This window comes from Orbicella franksi, chromosome 1 (assembly GCF_964199315.1).
Source record: "Orbicella franksi chromosome 1, jaOrbFran1.1, whole genome shotgun sequence".
Classification (NCBI taxonomy): Eukaryota; Metazoa; Cnidaria; class Anthozoa; order Scleractinia; family Merulinidae; genus Orbicella; species Orbicella franksi.
In genome coordinates this window covers 5,972,438-5,992,719 of record NC_138145.1, presented here as the reverse complement: position 1 = coordinate 5,992,719, position 20,282 = coordinate 5,972,438, and the positions used below count along the sequence as shown (strand labels likewise).

The 20,282-nt window shown below is 38.9% G+C and overlaps 1 protein-coding gene and 1 pseudogene across 3 annotated transcripts; one reads left to right on the top strand and one right to left on the bottom strand.

Annotated features, from left to right (window-relative positions):
* Positions 1–114: 114 nt before the first annotated feature.
* Positions 115–11,749, bottom strand: LOC145469671 (sulfotransferase 1B1-like). Of its 2 annotated transcripts, XM_081453468.1 has the most exons (5): positions 11,657–11,749; positions 2,707–2,866; positions 1,732–2,106; positions 1,026–1,120; positions 115–604 (listed from the first exon to the last, which is right to left on the bottom strand). In XM_081453468.1, the coding sequence occupies exons 2-5, from the start codon at positions 2,837–2,839 to the stop codon at positions 329–331; spliced, it is 879 nt and encodes a 292-aa protein (XP_081309594.1). In that variant the 5' UTR covers positions 2,840–2,866; positions 11,657–11,749; the 3' UTR covers positions 115–328. The 2 variants fall into 2 exon arrangements, with proteins under 2 accessions (XP_081309594.1, XP_081309670.1); XM_081453544.1 differs by lacking the exon at positions 11,657–11,749 and having other exon boundaries at positions 2,707–3,512.
* LOC145469426 (sulfotransferase 1B1-like) lies at positions 4,003–20,167 on the top strand (annotated as a pseudogene). The gene is made up of 5 exons (XR_014042324.1): positions 4,003–4,062; positions 17,048–17,207; positions 17,544–17,922; positions 18,503–18,596; positions 19,028–20,167. The product of XR_014042324.1 is annotated as a sulfotransferase 1B1-like (transcript).
* Positions 20,168–20,282: the final 115 nt, after the last annotated feature.

Below are 20,282 nucleotides of genomic sequence, written 5' to 3'. Positions count from 1 at the left end.
CCATCTTTTTCAGGTATGTTCTATAATTGAACAGATCCAAAACGTTTGCAACATCAACTTGAGTCCAGCGCTAAAGGCATCGTATCTTCTAGTTACTCAAGTGATAAATAAAGTAAAATGATAAAATAAACAACTTTATTGACATGTAAAAATTCTAGCTCACTGTAAAACAGTAAGCTAATAGGGGACACCTATACAATTAAGAATCATAAATTCCAATCATAAAAAGATTAATTCTAAGTATACTTGACATAGTTAATTACAGCATAAAAGACAACTATTTACAACACTCACGAGTTAACCTGTGCTAATGATGACGGAAAGTTTCTTAAGTGTCAAATTCAATCCCTGTTCCTTCCATTCTTTCTTTGAACAATTTATCAAATGACTCGTTCTGTTCTTCAGTGAAGACGTTTTTCCATTCTCCTACTTTTCCCTTGCGAATGAAGCCATCCCCCTTCATCCCTTCAAACCAACTGTAATTCGTATGTTCAGAGCTCTTCATGGCGCCAAATGAAGTTTGTTGGACAATGAGATCACGTGTTTCTGGAGAGATTTCTTTACCAATGAACTTGGCAATCTTTTCCACATCATCTGTTGGATTCTAAATAAATGGAATATCAAATGATCAGGAAAAATTAGTGCATTCATCAGCCGTGTTTGTTAAGGATAATTGGTAAAAAAAAAAATCAAACAAAACAGGGGAAAAGGGTGTCATCTGTCTCTATTTAAGTTTAACGTTACGCCCAATCACGCCTAATTACGCCGCATTATCAAGTTGGCAACTGATGTTCAAAATATAAACACAAAAAATGAAATAACTTATTTATATCTAACGCAAAGTGGACGTAGGACAGAGGTGCCAATGGCAGAAAAGTCTCCTACTTCATCGGCCAGGAAAGAAGGTGGAATTTTTATCACTTGTGTGGCTTACATTACACAATGTATGCAGTATGAGTTTCTATACGACATTCATTTAGGACAATGAATTTTTACAAGAATGACTACTCCATCTATTTTCTTACCTTAATCCTGCCTTCGTACGTAAGAAACAAAATGTTAGGATCGTCTCTGTGTTTCCACCAGCTTAGCACGTGATCAAACCACCCACCAAATGGGACTACAAACAAACCATGTATTTATGTTATGCATATTTTTCATCCCGCCATTCTTAGGTTTTAAAATCTCACAAATCTCACAATAGTTAAAGTCAACAAACTGGAGAAACAAAGATTGTGCCTGCCATGTGTGGAACATTTTAAGATTTTCTGTAGAAGAAGCGTAATAAGTCACAATTGGTTTCCATGATCACAATAGACCAATTTTGATTTATTAAAATTCAGCAGACTTCTGGGGAATAAACTCCACAAACACTGTAGTTACAGTGTATTCCCCAGAGCCTCGTACTGAGGTCTATTGTTTTAGGCTGAATTTTCATATATCGAAATTGGTCTATTGGTGCGACTGTGACGTTACATGACATGGCATGACACGACATGATGTGACGTGACATGATGTTACGTGACTTGACATGATATGATTTGATATGGCACGAAATTATCAAACGAGTTCAACAAACGCAAACGCAGTGCCAAGCCAATCGACACTCAAAAAGAAATAAAAAAATTCACCAAAAAATTCACCATCTTTATTAACTTATCAACTTTTCAGCATTCGTGATATTTTTTTTAAATGCGTATTTTGCAACCTTTATTACGTTCTCTTACTAACCATTTCCTTTCATGAGTCGTTCAAAGGCCTCATCCCACGTGGGAATCTCCTTGGCATAAGGCATGTTGCGCAAATGATGGTAAAAGGAGACAAACGCATCTTTGGGATTGCGCATGACATAAATGTAGCGAGGCTTGGTAGCTTCATTGTGGCCCTTGGGAACCATGTCATACCGGAGATGAGTTTTAAAAACACGTGGGGAAGGAAAGCTGCTAAACTTCTTCTCTATTGACTCCACATCGTTCACGACGTAAGGAAAAGATTTCAAAGGGAAAATCATTCCTTCGATAAAAGGCACTCTTTCATCCAGTCGATCGTCGCAAATTTTTCCGTCGTGAATTATCTGCCATACTATTTCTTGAGTCCATGTTGAACCTGCAATGATACTTATACTTAGTTTGCCAGGCTTGCGGAGACGAGTGTCCTTGACGAGTAAAATCTGAAATCAGATTTACCTTTTTCTACGCAAAAAGGGAGGGGAGAGGAGATAGTTTGAAAACAAATTGAAAGGTAAGGTTAAAAGACACAAATCAAACTTCTTAAAGCGTTTACAATCATGAAAAGAGCTGAGCCGAGCGAAACGTGAGTTTTGATCCACCTTTTTTTTAACCTTAAAAATCAATTTGCTTGCGGCCAAATGCTTTGGGTTTTCTCTTGATCAAGTTTCTTCTTGCATCGAACACTTTCAACAATTTTTGATTTTTCAGGAGTTTTACAACAGGGATTTCTCTGGTAAAATCTGCTCCCGAAAGGAATTTTCCCTCAATAAGTAACTCTTAGTTAATCGACCAAACCAATCACCAAAAACGCAAGGCTTTCTTGTCCCCAGCCACCTCTTCACTCCGTACACGGCTGCATTTTGTATTCATCAACGAGGAGATTTTACAGTTTGGTCACAATTACATTGGAACTGTACGTTCACATTTTCATCAAAGAACTACCCAGCATCAGAAAACTAATTAAAAGGCTTTGAACCTGATCTGGGGTATGACACAATGAAGATGTCATCCTTCCTGGCAGGCAATCTTGTTAAAGCTTCCACCTTTTCTTCCGTGATCCCCAGACCGCCCGGCACTGAAAGCCCATGAACCATCACCGCGTCATCCATATGTCAGCTTACTCTTTGCTAATGTTCCTAAAAAGTCAATGTATTTATAAACTCCCTTTGTATAAGCCTATTACAATTACAGGGGTAGCAGTGCAAACGGGCTTAGCGCGAGGAACAGCGACTGGAAAAAGAGGCGAGTGATTTGGGGCGCTGAAGAAGAAGGGGGTAATGGGATTGTTTTGGTTATGTTAAGCTGCACTGGTCTCTACCGTCTGACAAATCTGATGTTATACTGATAGCATAGTAAATGGTTTGAACCCAGGAGTATCAGTAGTTCGTATAGTGTGATCGTCCGGGTGAGTGCAGTTCTGAAAAGAACTGTTGTTGGTGACTGACGTTTCGACAACCTGAGCGGAAGTCATCTTCAGAGTCAAGTGAATATTGTTTGTCAGTCGATGATGTTATAAGTCTGGTCCGTTGAACGTGATTGGTCAGCGTAGCCATGATGGTATTGGCTGAAAGACGCGTGTAAAGTTTGTCATCAGTCATTGGTGGGTTTCGATCCGTCTATTGTTAGTAGGTCGGTTTTTGGTCCGTGTATTGTTAAGTCAGTCTGTTAGAAGTCCGTTTGTCGGTTTCGTTTCCGTCATGGATAAGTCGTTTGTAAGGCGCCGGTAGTTGTTGACATCTGTTAAGAGGCGTTTGTTCTAGGTTAGTGTACCGGCTTTCCAGAGTCAGTGCAGAGGTACACTAACCTAGAACAAACGCCTCTTAACAGATGTCAACAACTACCGGCGCCTTACAAACGACTTATCCATGATGGAAACGAAACTGACAAACAGACTTGTAACAGACCGACTTAACAATACACGGACCAAAAACCGACCTACTAACAATAGACGGATCGAAACCCACCAATGACTGATGACAAACTTTACACGAGTCTTTCAGCCAATACCATCATGGCTATACTGACCAATCACGTTCAACGGACCAGACTTATAATATAAATGCTACCGAATGAGTTGAACAGCGGTATTGCGCACTAGGAGCCAGTTTTCCCTCGATGTAGAGTCACGTGACAAAAAAAGCACATGAGTTTTGCTGTTCCGAACAAGGTCGAACCTCGGCAGTTTGTAAATGTACTATTTTCGTCTCGGTTCTTTCGTCAAAGATTGTGATAATTCTGAACTACACGCCGGAAGTCTTAAGGCAAGGAAGGTACGGAAGACTTGTGTATCAGATGTAGCGAAATTAAAGATATGGCAGTTCGTTTACAAACCGTGAGTATGATCTCTTGGAACTTACCGACGGTCACATATAACATCATTGACTGACAAACACCATTCACTTGACTCTGAATATGACTTCCGCTCAGGTTGTCGAAACGTCAGTCACCAACAACAGTTCTTTTCAGAACTACACTCACCCGGACGATCACACTATACGAACTAGTTATATTGATAGCTATCCGTTTTCAGTCAGTGGAATGGGCGATCTCCCATCGTTGTTATGCCCGACTGATCATTGAATCACCTGATTTGCTTGAACTTGAGACTATCCATAAAGGGACAGTCAGTCGGGCATGATGACGCCAATCCTGGAGCGAGTCACGCGCGATTCCAATTTGACTAGATCGAAACCTGAGTTTGCTTCCTTTTTCGTTTATTAAAACATTTTCCACGAAAACTACTTTCCATCAGCATCAAACAAAATTTAAGCAGATTTTATTTTACCAATTCAAAGTTTTAACGAGTGTCACACTTAGGGATCAGTAAAGTACATTTCGACATCACAGTTATAACCAACTTAAATATGATTTCAGAGCTGAACAAAGAGTTTCCAGCAGGGGTGGAGCAGAAGACTCCAGAAATTTTCGCATATGCATCATCCAACGAAAAATGACGTCACATCCGGTTTAAACTGCGTTGCTCACAAAGCGAGAAAATGGCGTTTCGATTATTCAAAATTTCCCTTTTTTTGTAATCCATCAGTTTCGTTTCATGTTATAATGAGGATGGAAAGATGTTGCAGGCACATTACTTCGACTTTTTAAGCAAAACTTTCCGGAAAAGAGAAAAGTTTATTATTGTTTTGAAGGAAAATAACGGAGGGCCGTCTGTCATCGAATGGCGAAGTTTACACATTTGCAAAACCGGGGTTGTTCCGACTTTTGGTTCTTGTTGTTTGTGATTCAGTGATAACACTAATTGTAATAGCCTATAATGTTAACAGCAAGCTGGACGAAGTATTGCTGGCCATAGTTTGCACTGTGTACCACAGGACCATAATTAACAGAAGCTGTTTAGTTCCGAAAGTCGCTGTCACCAGAGCTTTTGTTGCTCTTGGCTCACGTGTATTGGTAGAAGAGACAAGCTGGATCGCATGCTGAAGGTCAGTATCCCACATTCCTACATCTCTAATTGAAGATTGTTGTTTTCAGTAAGATACAGTTCATATATATATTGTTACTTTGGGGTCATCATTCTCTTTCGTGTACGTGGTGGGTGCTTTTAGAACGCCTAGTAAAAACTTGACTACATGAAAGGTTATGTCTCGTTAGAATTCGAGGAAGATTTTTAAGTTCTATTCCTCTTTAAAAGTAATTAAATCAATTAAACTCCAAGCCAACAGAAGGAATCTGCCATTGAAGCCCTAAGATAAGGCCCTGTTCAAGGACCTTCGCCTTTAAAAATCGTGGGGGTGTTCTTTGAGGCAACACACCAAAAAGTGGTAGTAAGGACCCAGTAAGGGCCCATTTATATGGTAAATGTTAAAATATTGTTAACAAGACGCTTAATGGCGGTATAAATCAACCGACGTTTCGGCATTACTGCTTTCTTCAGGGCGTTACCCGAACACCCTGGAGAAGGCAGTAATGCCGAAACGTCGGTTGATTTATACCGCCATTAAGCGTCTTGTTAACAATATTTTTAACATTTACTTGTAGTTTAAAAGACGCTACGCAGTTTCTTCAATGCCATTTATGTGGTCTCGGACAACCCTCTCCCTGAGGCAACTTTATCAAGTGTTTATATGTGAAAGTGTAGTTCCTGTAGCTCGGGTAAAAGTTGACCCCGCATGATTATTTATAACCCTTATTGAATAATCAAAATAATGTGCAAATATCCCTCTTTGTTTAAGTTTCCCAAAGTCATTTGATCACAGTGGGTTTTGCCGAGTTAGTTTTCTCTTCTTTGATACAAATTGCTGCTTTAAATCTTAAATCTAGGCCATGTCGAGAGTTGTCGCTTTCTTTACCTGCCAAGGCGGGTCAACTTGTCCACCTGCACTTCGATGCACTCCGTACATAACTTCGATGTACTGTACCAGTAGTGAAAAGTAAACTGATCAACATGACACGAGCGTGGGACATAGAAAAAATCTGAGAATGCTGGGCCACAATACAAAATACACGTTCAATTGCAAGTTTATAGACGGCAATGGCTCAGTTAAAGTGTATATGACACGAGAAATAATTTCTGCTTATTTGAAAGGCCTTTCAAAATATGGAAGAATGGCGTTTTTCTTTTTGAAATATCTTTTTTCGTTTTAGAGATATTGACATTTTTCTATTGTGCAAATTAGATCAGTGATGATCTCATATTGTTTGTAACTAAAAAGTGGAAAATACTGAATAAACGATATCTCTGGAAATATTGAAGTAGTGTTCTTGAAACTTGGCACCACAAATGTGCATCGCAAAAGAAACAAAAATGACACCGTTGGTGCTGTTTCCATACCAACTCTTTCGGCTCCAGTCTCTTTCCGTCAAAAAAACAAATATCCCATTTGCAACCTATAAAGTGAGACAAAGGGTCCTACTTGGAACAGACATAGTTCCCACATTGTCTTAACACCCATCATTAGATTGGGTGGGGTAGATGGTTCTTGGTTTAAGACAAAAACTGGGAATTTCAGTTTTTATTACGACAGCGCCAGCGGCAAAAGTGTTGTCATGGCAACAGCACTAAGGATGTCATTTTGTTTCTTTTGTGATACACATTTAATGATGGGAGCCATTTTGATATTTTCGATATGCTTTTTCCATTTCTGGCATTCGTTAAGTTATAACCCATAATTTTATGAAAAATAGGTCACGTGATGGCTTAGCTGCAAAGGGCCTATTACGGCGTTACTTGTATTTGTTCCCGAATGAAATTTGAGCCACTTGCTCAACTCGTTGCTTAGCATGTGACGAAAATCTTTCCACGAACACTATTGAAACAATGAACAATTCCCGAACAACTTAAGCAATCTTCATATTTGATTTATAAAACGAGAGCAATCTCAGCTGTATGTATTCTGACGTTCGAAACATTCTCGTGATCGATGCAAACTTCACATAAGCAAATCTCAACGCGAACCGTTACGTGTGGACGAGACTTTAAAAACGTGACACGAGTTTGAACACGTGAAAGTTAAAAAAACTTGCTTTTAAAATTAAAAACTGTAACGTCGCTTGTCCCTTCTCGACTGCGAATTTCCGGACTCTGAAGAAAAGTTATTAACTGGAGGAAATTCTTATTTTATGGAGTACTTTTTCGTAAATTTTCGCATCAAAGGTGAAAATATACTCATTCGCATCGCGACAGCGAAAAGAGCGAACTACCGTAAATCCTCGAATTAGAGCCCCCCCCCCCCCCGCTCGAACAAGCGCCACCTTCGAATAAGCGCCCCGCAATCGGCCGAAATTCAAAATAAGCGTCCCCCTCCCCTTCCCCCATTTTGTGAACGAGTAATGAGACAACAAAGGTTGTATAGTTTTCGTGCAGTATTAGTTAGTTTGTGAACACGTTTAGTGAACAGGTTGAACGCGTTAAGTACTAACGGAACGGTACCGCGATTTAAACTTGAATAAGCGCCCCCCGTCTTATCCTAAATTTGAAATAAGCTCCCCGGGGCCTAATTCGAAGATTTACGGTATTTATTTATCTTGATAGCATCGTATCTTGACTTAAACCGAACTGTAGAGACGCTGTAATAGCAATAACTCAATATTTACAATGGATTCTTGTGAAGTTAACAATGCCACAGTGTACTTTGAGGGACACGTGATTTATCACCGGCGCGTGAAAGATGGCATTGTAAAGTTAATGAATCGAAACAAAAGGTATGTTAGCCAATTCAGCTCTACTGCGTCTTACCGTTTACTGCGGTATTGTATGCCGCGGCAAACCTAGGAAAAACCTCAGTAAAATTTCGGCACGCCCCGTCTTTGCCAAGGCGCGAACGCGGTGTTAATCTACGATAAACCCTATTGTTGAGCACTCTAGTCTGTTTTTATTCCACTTGTCGGCTTTGCTGTGTAGAAAAGATACAAAAAGAGAATTGATCCACGTCTTTATTACAACATCGTTTTGTTATTTCACGCAAGTCACATAAAACTAAAGAAAAAGCCCAAAATATAAGTTCCAAGTTACAGAGACAAGTTGTTTGGACACCATATTTATAGATGGTTTTCACTGTCACGCAACGAAAAAATAAATCGAACACTATTCAGTGGATAAAGTCGAGAAATTTTAATATTATAGGAGACAGGTAAAGGAGAAACTTCTCCAATTTTTGGGTCTCTGCGTTTTCCCAAACTTCAGATATTCGTCGAAATGTTTTGCGCAAATTTACAGAGCCCAGTATGGAGCCGCCATGTTGGTGGAGCTCTGTGCTCCACCAACATGGCGGCCGGAAAATAGTGCAAACATCTGGAACTTACTTTGGCTATCTAGGTGACTGATTATCTGAACTGAACCAACAAACATTTACACAAGCACTTTTCCTAACACTTTAACACCTAAAAGGGCTAAAATTCACTAGATAAGTGTATATTTCTCCACAAACGCGATCGGAGTGGTATGTCACGCACCGACATAACTCTGAACTTCAAACGGCACTGGTTTTTAAACCAAGCACACTATTGAGCTGAAAAGTTGTAAACAGATTTAAGTTTAGATCCCCTTATGCCTTGCGAGGATAAAAATTTTCGTGGCTCTTTAGTTTTGGATTTTGGAATTTGATGACGTCACGTGAAAACAATCTATTCTTCGAGCACATGTTTCTACAACCCGTATAGGGGGGTACAACAATTCGAGCAACGTCACATCCGGGTTACAAAGCAATACAAAACGGCTTATCTAGAATGTTCGGCTTGTCACGCAATGTCACGTCCGATCTCTAGTACAAAACGGCTAGTCTAGAAAGTTCAGCTTTCAACACAAGTAAACACGCTACATGAACAGACGTGACTGGCGTCACGTAATATATATTTTTCAGTTAGCTTAGATTGAAATTTCTATCGAGGTTTAGAAACTTGTTTATCATAGTAACATATAGGGGTTAGTCTTCCGCATTTATAAACACTCGATTAGTCTGGGCTTTTGGGCTTTTTCTTTAGTTTTATGTAACTTGCATGAAATAACAAAACGATGTTGTAATAAAGACATGGATCAACTCCCTACCCCAAACCTAACTCAATACGCTATTATTACTAGCCAGTTGACATCATCACTGTGATTTGTAACATACTCAGAACCATGTTATGTGAGTCCAGTCATGGTTTTAATAGATCAATGAGCATCATTACTATAAATCATAATCATGATTCCAGACCTGATTAAAACAGTATAACTGGCATCAAAGCAATGCTTCATGGTTGTAATCATGTTGTGATTTCAGATATGATTGGAACAGGGCTACATACATACATACATGCATGCATGCGTGCATGCACACATACATATATACATACATACACACACACACACACATACATACATACATACATACATACATACATACATGCATTTATTTGATACGTAGGTTTAAAAATATGCAACTGTACAGCTGATGTGGACGTACTGCTACTAAGTCTAAATAAGGGGAACAAATTTGTAATACAATTGTCATAAAGCTAAAAAATAGTATACAATAATGGTAAAAAGAGGGATCAAATAATTTAAAAGTATCTAAATTCAGGGTTCTTATTATAATTTACAGAGCATCCCTTTTGGAAACATCAGTTGGCAATAGGCTGTGATTCATATGACTGTGAATCATTGTTATGATTCCAGTCATGATTTCAGCATGCCAGTTGGGTCTGCTAAATCTGCGAGCCAGCGAGCCATGCGAGCCACGGTGCGAGCCATGCGAGTCATGCGAGTCATGCGAGCCATTTTTGCGAGTATTGTTTTTTTTCAATTGGTCTGGGAGGTCGTCGACTTTTCACCAAGAAACATAGATCTCAAGCCCGGCTACCACTAAACTATCGCTATAAACCGCCCGCCCGCCATCTTGAAAGCGGAGATGACCCTGGGGACGAGTACAACCTCGCTCCCAGGGTACTCTCTCTTTCCCTGGGAAATTAATTTTAAATTTAGCTACAAAAGTGCCTACAATTGAAATATTCCCAAATGAAAATCCTAATCTCGCTTCGGTTACCAGAACTATTGCTGGTGCGGCAAATATGAAAAATGCTCTAAACATCTGTGCATCGTGCCAAGTCTTGCGTCATAGTAATGGCTGCCCTGAGTGTGATGAATTTTTTTCTTTGTTTCACATTTTTGTTTCTTGGAGAAAATTTTGTCTATTCAAATCGCCCAGGATCTGCAGAAAATAAAAACAATGCGTCAAAAAGGTTCAAGACTAAAGTAAAGAAAATTTTCTGAGAGAAACGTACGGCTCCACCGCCCCACCGCTACTCGAATGGGTAGGTGAATGGTATCCATTGGCACCTGTCATTCATTGATATCCACGTTGAAAATCATTCACGAAAAAAGAGAACAGTACTTCAGGGCAACTCCGTGTATTGGCGTCAAGAATGGTGAGTGAATCGCGTAATTTTAACAGGTTCGCTCTTTAGTGAATCAGAGTTATCAAGACTTTGTCGGTTGGCTGACTGCTGCATGTCGTTGTCTCTTCCCTTAGAATTTAATATTGCAAGAATTTAATATTGCGATCTTATTCATTTTGTTCCGTTGCTCTTGTTCTTGTTCTCATGTGAATATAAATGTAACAAATAAAAGATCTTAACATTTGTTCTAGGGCTCGCATGACTCGTATGACTCGCATGGCTCGCACTGGCTCGCCCTTTGGCTCGCATGGCTCGCTGGCTCGCAGGTTTATAGAACTCATGCCAGTTCGCATCAAAGCTATGATTCATATGATTGTAAATCATGGTTATGATTCCAGTCATGATTTTAACACAGCTCAAGACATCATGGTGATGAGTTAGAGAGGAATGGAATCATACTATGCATGGTGTTTAGGGTACAGATCAAAACATCATATGATTTGATACTATTCAAATACGACTATTGCATCATCACATGAATCATCCCATAATATTGATTCATTTATAGCTTAAATTCCTGCGTGCAGACATTTTACCAACTATGTAAATGATAAACTAATCAATCCAGTTTACTCCCGGTTGTACATTTAAATTTCTACCTTGCAACAGGCATGGAACACTCTAGAGAGACATGAACACGATCACATAGGCAGTAACTGTGATTCTTGTGAGATCTGAGTGGTCCTAATACGTCAACATTCATAATGCCGTTTTAATATGAGCGCCATATTTTTTATTATTATTATTTCGTTTCACTGTGAGCGATCGACCGAATACGATGTGCTACTGATTTTTACATTATGTAAAATGACTTGCCTTTCTTTTCATGTTTTCTTCAAAGTGCCAATTTAACTTCTCAGAAAATATACATGTATCTGAAACTCCGACACATGAGCCAAAGAATCGCAAAGACAAAACGAGAAAATTTTACAGTGACGTGCTTTTGTTCCATTTCGTGTCGCCATCAGCTTAGATATTTAATTTCATGCACTATAGGTGTACAGACATGGCAATGAAACATTCCTTCCTACCTTTCTGTGATCACCTCCAGATGTTCGGCTTAATGCGGAAGAATTGTGTGGTAAGTATTTTATAGGTATTCCATATGCGTCCGGGTAGCGTGATAATCGTGACCATTCTTGTGTAAACAGAAGTTTAATCACGTGACGTCTACTAGTGTCTAGGCCGAAAAATACACTGGACGCCAATCAAAATACTCTGAGCGAGCTGGTACCTGAGCCAGTTCATGGATATAGAGTCATCTTCATGAGAAACACTTTGCATGAGCACTCGTTCTGAAAAAGAGGCAAACGGCAACTTGGAAGTGGAAGTAAAGTCTGCATACGAGCCAAGTGGCCACTCAGATCGGCGCTTATCCTGGTTTCTGTAGCATGAAGCTACTAGGAGTATTTCTACTCCCCCCTGGGTGAGATTCTAGTCCATCGCAGGGTTACCCCCCAACAGTTAATTTGCCAGTACCCATTTATACACCTGAGTGGAGAGAGACCGTGAGAGTTAAGTGTCTTGCCCAAGAGCACAATAGAATGTCCCCCTGCCAGGGCTCAAACCCAGACTTCTCGAAATAGAAAAGAAATACAAAATATTTCAAAATGGATAATAATTAATTTTGATTGGAACAGGAACATTGTTATTATATTAACTTGTACACGATATAGTGTCAAAGAATAACAACAGTCTGTTGCAAAATTAAATCATTAAATGAGAATTCACCATATTCACCAGTCAGTCCAAAATTGACACCTAGTCACTGGTGTTGGTTATAATATATGTATAATAATAATGAGTCAGCAGTACATTTTGGGTCAAGGTAATTTGGTTATGGTCCTTGCTCAGTTTTTATTTATTTATTTTTTTTTTTTACTGCAGCACAAAGCACACTACTAACAAAACAAGACCGACGCTACTTAAAATACCACTAACGATACATTACTGATACTTCTTACTATACAATGCTTCTTTAGAGTACAATTCTTACACTACTTTTTACAGTTTGTTTTTGTTTTTGTTTTTTCTTTTTCGGTTACACACCTATGTACCTAGCAAATTACAATTCAGAACAGGTTTCCACTTACCCTGGTCCTTGTTCAGTTGACATTATGAAACAGCTGTATAACAATCATGCAAATATTATAATACATGATTTTGACATTTATTTTAGACAAGATCAACTTGAGAATGCCAAGACTGCCAAGAGTATTTTGCCCAATTTCACCTAAGTGAGATATGGATATTGGCAAAATCTTGTTTACTTTAAGCTATGTCAAACATAACAATTTGATTTTAGCTGGCTGGTAAATGGGAAATCTATAGAAAGAAAATTATTTCCTTCAATATTATAAGAATCATTTCAGACAGTTTTGTGTCGATCTTCAACCCGAAGTGAAGGGGATGTTTTTATTTACAATTTATAAGTTTTTACCGTATAATTATGTCCATGGAGAGGGGGGAGGGAAGTGACAACATTTTATACAAGGAGGTCAAAACCCTGTCCATTTTACAGTGTTTTTTGGAAAGGCTTCCCTTTCATATACATGTAGCTTCTAGCTTAAGACCCCTTTCACAAACCTAATGTGGCCCCACTAGATCTTATTTTTTGGATAAATAATCAATTAATGTTTAAAACCCCCTACAGTGATGTACTCCAGTTTACATACTCTTATTGTGGACATTGTATATTGACAATATAATATTATTAGAAAATGTGACCCCCAAACAGTATCCCTAGGTTGATGATTTTCTTAAAGTGCCACTGAAACGAAATTTTCGTATGTGAGATTTTTGCTTAGTAATAAAGTTTCAACCTTACTTGGAAACACTGCAGACTTTTTTTTCGCATACGGTAAGCGAAAACTGCTTTTTCAGCCGTTTGAAATTGGCTGGTTAAGCCCAAAATTAGCGGCCATCTTGGCGCGGCCAAAACAGCCTAGTGACGTCACTGGTTGTATTGCTCTCGTGCCGCGCTGAAAATTTAGAGTGATTATGGGAGAAGAGAATACTGTTCGAAGCCCCTCCCAAAACATCTTAAGGACATCTCAGGGCTGTAAAGCAGATAATAACAGTAGCCTTAGACATGAAGAGGTGGAGAGTCGATCCTGGGGCTTTTCAGTCTATTTAATTGGATATTTTATGTAAGCAAGCAAACGAGTGGGAGTTCTTAGATCGCAAAATGATCGGGACTCTTAGTGAAATGGCCAGCACTCAATTAAACAATATCTACACTCATAAAGTTAAAAGACATGAAAACAAGAGAAAGCGGCTTTTGAAAATATTATCCGGAGTGCTGCTGTACGAATCGTAGCAACAACGTTTCGAGTTTTCGAGTCGCTTCGCTTCGAGGAAACCGGACGCTTTGTGAATTTCACCGCGGACGAGATTCTGCCACAGTGACCTTTAGTCTAGTTGTATCTGCTACATCCTACAAGTTATCACAACAGCAACAATTTAAGAAACCCTCTTCTTTTATATGACGGAGCGAATTTAAACTAAAAAGGTAAACTTAGCTGCCATAACCCTACAATTATATGTTTTCAGGAAACGAGAGAAAGCGTGACAATGTCGGCGGCGAAAGGTCATATATGCAAATTAGTTCAAATTCTGTTTAATAAACCTTCGACTAAATAATAAACTAGTGACGTTTAACGAATTGCTTTGAACTTGAATACTATTAAATGAAGATCATAGACATAAGTATGTGCTAAAGAACTCCAAGTTATCCATCGGCCGTGAAATATTACAATTGGGAGATACGTGTAAAAGAGAAGCGAAATTCCCGCTTTGTTTACACTGATGCGTATGCGGCGATAAAGCAAACCCTGCTGCGGATCACAATTTTCAAAGATACATTTTGTCTACCACAAGAACTCTCACTTATTAGTATCATAAAAAGATGCTCTCTGTGTGCAAAGAAGTACTCGACTCAAAGCTTGTGGACCGTTAATAACTTCATGATTGTGCGGATGGCTGATGCGCTTACGGCTTTTAATGCAGCAAAGTTGCCGAGGATATATTCGAACCTTGTTAATAGACCTTAGATAAACGTGAGAATCCAAATTTCAGAACCAGGCTGAAAACAGACGACGAAATATCGTGTTTAGGCTTCAGGACGTGATACAAAAGTTGCCACACTCGTCTTCGAAATCTCCAATCGAGTACTCAAGATGTTCGAAAAGTATACTGAGCTGTTCTAATCTGTAGCATTCATTTTGGTGAATCTACATTCTTTGGCGCCCTCCAACGTTTATGATGTGTATTTCCTGTCAAGACTGGACTGAAATTACAAGGTAGGAAACTAGTAGGTATCGACAATATGAAGAATAAACTTAAATGAATCAAGTGAAAACAAGAGAGAATCTTAAGCGCTTCTTGCGTGAATACAACCAGTGACGTCACAAGGTCCTTAAACTCGGTTCCAGAGCCCGGACACAGTTTTGCTCCAAAAAGTCGATTTCAGCAGCTAAAAAGAGCACTTTCCGTTAGGATTTGACAGAAATAAAGTTCATCATTATTTTAAGCACGTTTGAAACTATAAATTGGGCTAAGAAAAGAGAGTACGAAAATTTCGTTTCAGTGGCACTTTAATTTGGCCTGTCTACTTGAAAATGTATTACTACTACAGTATAAAGGAGAAATTACAGGTTGACCACTTGCTCTTGAAAAGTGAAAATTTCATTGCTTAGCCCCTATTTTGTAAGTGATGAACACATTGTATATTTTCTAATCCACTGTAAACTTTTAAACTTTATTCATAAGACTATTAGTGTTTAAATTTCCTCAGTTACGAATTTTTTAAGTAAAACTCAAATTGCTCCAAATTTTTTATATGAGACTTGAAGAAACGGATATATTTTTCTACCCTCAATGTTGGTGAAAAGGTCTCTTCATTTTTAGGGGTTGATTATAATAATTATAATCTTGTAAATTCTTTTAGTTGTTTACAGCAATAAAAAAAAATGAAATAAATAAACTAATTCCTCAGTGTTGCGAGCCACAAACATTTTTCACACAAGATCCTACGATCGACAATTCCTGTGAAGAAAGTGATGCCAGCAACAAAGAACGGAATTCTTTAATATTCTTCACCTTTCTACATGGTTCGCACATTTTCGTTGATAAACCATCGCCAAACTTAATTTCTTACCCGGCTCTTTCCTGCTTTTCTCACCTAAAATATCAACCGGGGTTTCTGAAAAAACCGTTTTGTTGCAACAGCGACAGGTGTTGAGTCGTGTTTTAAAGGAGAATTGGGAGAATTTTCTCCCAAATCCTCCATGTCCTCCATTTCTAACACCGCTGGTCACATTTGTTTCATATTTTCGCGCCAGCAATCCGCGCGAACACTCTGACTTCTATTCTAGATTTCTTTGTTTTCAAACAGCCAATCAAAAAAATTCGAATTAATTCGAAAATCCTATGTCCCCAGAGCCCTTCGATTCTCGTGCCAAGGCCCTGCCGGCTAAGAGGAGCGAGAAGGGCTATGGGGACGAGAATGGCAAAAATGTACGCCTTTCGAGTCCCCCCTAGTCAAAAAACCTTCCTGAAGACGACTTAACACTCTTGGACAAAAACAATACTGAGTAGGGGAGGTAGAAGAAAATTGTTTAATCAAGGTTAATGAATAAATTAATCAGAATCGAGTGAGTGCCATTCGACTGCCTACTAAGCTCATGGATGACGTCATCCATGAGCAAAAAGGAGATCGAATGATCAATTGCATATAGTTGGTTAAAACAGTGATGTCGAAATGTACTTTGCTGATCCGTAATAAGTGTGACACTCGTATGAACGTTTAATTGGTCAAATAAAATTGCTTAAACTTGTTGGATACTGACGGAAAGCAGTTTTCGTGGAAAATGTTTGAAAAAAACGAAAAAGGAAGTGACCTCAGGTTTCGATCTAGTCAAATTGGAATCACGCGTGACTCGCTCCAGGTTTGGCGGCTTTATGCCCGACTGACTGTCCCTTTCTGGATAGTCTAATGTACAAGCAAATCAGGTGATTCAATGATCAGACGGGCATAACAAAGATGGGAGATCGCCCATTCCACTGACTGAAAACGGATAGCTATCAGTATAACATCAGATTTGTCAGACGGTACAGACCAGTGCAGCTTAACATAACCAAAACAATCCCATCACACCCTTCTAGAGGGTCTAGAGGCACACCCCTCAAAGACGGAACAAAATTATCCACAGCGATGTCGAGGGCGTAAATGGTGTATATTTAACCAAGGAGGCAAAAGAAAACAAAAACAAACAGGCGATCGTTCAGTTGGGGCCAGCGCCCCAAATCACTCGCCTCTTTTTCCAGTCGCTATTCCTCGCGCTAAGCCCCGTTCGCGCTGCTTGCCCTGTAATTTTAATAGGCTTGTACAAAGGGAATTTATAAATACAATGACTTTTTAGGAACATTAGCAAAGAGTAAGCTGACATATGGATGACGTAGTGATGGTTCATGGGTTTGTAGTGCCGTGCGGTCTGGGGATCAATGAAGAAAAGGTGGAAGCTTTAACAAGATTACCTGCCAGGAAGGATGACATCTTCATTGTGTCATACCCCAGATCAGGTTCAAAGCCTTTCAATTAGTTTCCTGTTACATGTAGGTACAATGTAGTTCTTTGATGCAAATGTGAACAGTTCCAATGTAATTGAGACCAAACCGTAAAATCTCCCCGTTGATGACTTGCAAATTACGTTTTCAGGATTAACAATGCTGGAAGAACTTTCCCAGTTTTTGCGCAGATTTTTCTATTCTTAGCGGACCCAGTGGCCAAATTCCAGCCCCCCACCCCACCCCCCAATACCCAGTGCATAGAAAAAAGGTAAATCTTACTTCAAATTTTACTCCTCAAGGACACTCGTCTCTGGAAGCCTGGCAAACTAAGTATAAGTATCATTGCAGGTTCAAATTGGACTTCGGAAATAGTATGGCAGATAATTCACGACGGTAAAGTTTGTGAGGGTCGACTGGATGAAAGAGTGCCTTTTATCGAAGGAATGATTTTGCCGTTTAAATCTTATCCTTACACCCTAAACGACGTGAAGTCAATAGAGAAGATGTTTAGCAGCTTTCCTGCCCCACGAGTGTTTAAAACTCATCTTCAATGTGACATGGTTCCCAAGGGCCACAATGAAGCTACCAAGCCTCGCTACATTTATGTCATGCGCAATCCCAAAGATGCGTTTGTGTCCTTTACCCATCATATTTTTGCGCAACATGCCTTACTTCAAGGAAATTCCCACGTGGGATGAGGCCTTTGGACGCCTCATAAAAGGAAATGGTTAGTAACAGAACGTAATAAAGGTTGGAAAATACGCATTTAAAAAAATATCAGGAATGCTGAAAAGTTGTTTTTATTTCTTTTTGAGTGTCGGTTGGCTTGGCACTGCGTTTGCGTTTGCTGAACTCGTTTGATATTTTCATGCCATATCAAATCATATCATGTCAAGGCACGTAACGTCATGTCACGTCACATCATGTCGTGTCATGCCATGTCATGTAACGTCACAGTCGCGCCAAGAGACCAATTTCGATATATGAAAATTCAACCTAAAACAATAGACCTCAGTACGAGGCGCTGGGGAATAACTACAGTGTTTGTGGAGTTTATTCCCCAGAAGTCTGTTGTGTTAGGCTGAATTTTAATAAATCACAATTGGTTTATTGTGATCATGAAAACCAATTGGGACTTATTACGTTTCTTCTACAGAAAATCATCGCGAAATCTTCCACACATGGCAAGCTCAATCTTTGTTTCTCCAGTTTGTTGACTTTAACTATTGTGAGATTTGTGAGATTTTAAAACCTAAGAATAACGGGAACAGAAATATGCATAACATAAATACATGGTTTGTTTGTAGTCCCATTTGGTGGGTGGTTGATCACGTGCTAAGTTGGTGGAAACACAGAGACGATCCTAACATTTTGTTTCTTATGTACGAAGGCAGGATTAAGGTAAGAAAATAGATGGAGTAGTCATTCTTGTAAAAATTCATTGTCCTAAATGAATGCCGTGTAGAAACTCATCCTGCATACATTGTGTAATGTAAGCCACGCAAGTGCTAAAAATTCCACCTTCTTTCCAGACCGATGAAGTAGGAGACTTTTTCCGCCATTGGCACCTCTGTCCTGCGTCCACTTTGCGTTAGATATAAATAAGTTATTTCATTTTTTGTGTTTATATTTTGAACAACAGTTGCCAAACTTCATAATGAGGCGTAATTAGGCGTTATTGGGCGTAACGTTAAATTTAAATAAAGACAGATTACAGCCTTTTCCCTTGTTTTGTTTGAGTTTTTTTTTTTTTTTTTTACTAATTATCCTTAATAAACACGGCTGATGGATGCACAAATTTTTCCTAATTATTTGACATTCCATTTATTTAGAATTTAGCAGATGATGTGGAAAAGATAGCCAGGTTCATTGGTAAAGAAATCACCCCAGAAACGCGTGACCTCATTGTCCAACAAACTTCATTTGGCGCCATGAAGCGCTCTGAGCACACGAATTACAGTTGGTTAGAAGGGATGAAGGGGGATGGTTTTATTCCAAAGGGACAAGTAGGAGAATGGAAAAACTTCTTCACTGAGGAACAGAACGAGTTATTTGATAAAGTGTTCAAAGAAAGAATGGAAGGAACAGGGATTGAATTTGACACTTAAGAAACTAACCATCACTTGAGTAATCAGAAGATGCGATAGCTTTAGCGCTGGACTTAACTGAATGTGGACACGTTTAGTGTATATTTTAAAGGTTTTGGATGTTTCCGTTATAATTATAATGAGAATAATAACGATGCTGATAATAATAATAATAATAATAATAATAATAATAACAAATTTATACGGCCACCAGCAACAACAAGTTGAACAAACCATCTAAGGAGACAAACGCACTTATGTCAATTTGTATATTCAAGTGTTCACTTTTTAATGTAGCTTTTTGAGCCTCTTTTTAGCTTGCAAAATAGGCAGTAAACTGCGGAGTGAGTAAGAACTGGGAGTGCAAAAGGGCGACGAAGTTTTGTCGCTCAGTTTTCCGTGCGCTCCACCGTGATAAACCGCCTGTTCTGCTGGCTATTGTTTTGCCTCCTTTAGAAGACTTTCTTACTTGTTCATATATATTTTTACATTAACCGTCTAATTTCTCGCGCGCTGTTTGGCTCATTTTATCATCAATAAGAGTACAGACGGATAAAATTTTAATTTATGCAAGCTTTCAAGTTCAACTTTCAGCTGTCGAACTGTCAACTTTTTAAACAATAGCATTTTATTGACTTTATTTAAGTAGCCAATCGAAAAGCGAGAAAAGCTATTGACAATGTTCACGTCATTTTTAATAAAGTTCACTAATCTTTGTTTACTGCAAGTTTACGGCTTCTTTTCCCTCATTTGTTCCCGGCATTTGACCATTTTGAGGTCTTGTTATTGTAAAAATCAAATTGACGCCATGCCCAGTTTTTTATGCGTCTGTCCTCTTATTGATGATAAATTGCGTCATGACATTGTCAAAGTTTACTGCAGAACCACTCGCCTGCGACTCGTGGTTCCACAGCCACTTTGACAATGTTATGACGCAATTTATCATCAATAAGAGGACAGACACATAAAAAACTGACGTGAATTTGTTGATTAGATACTT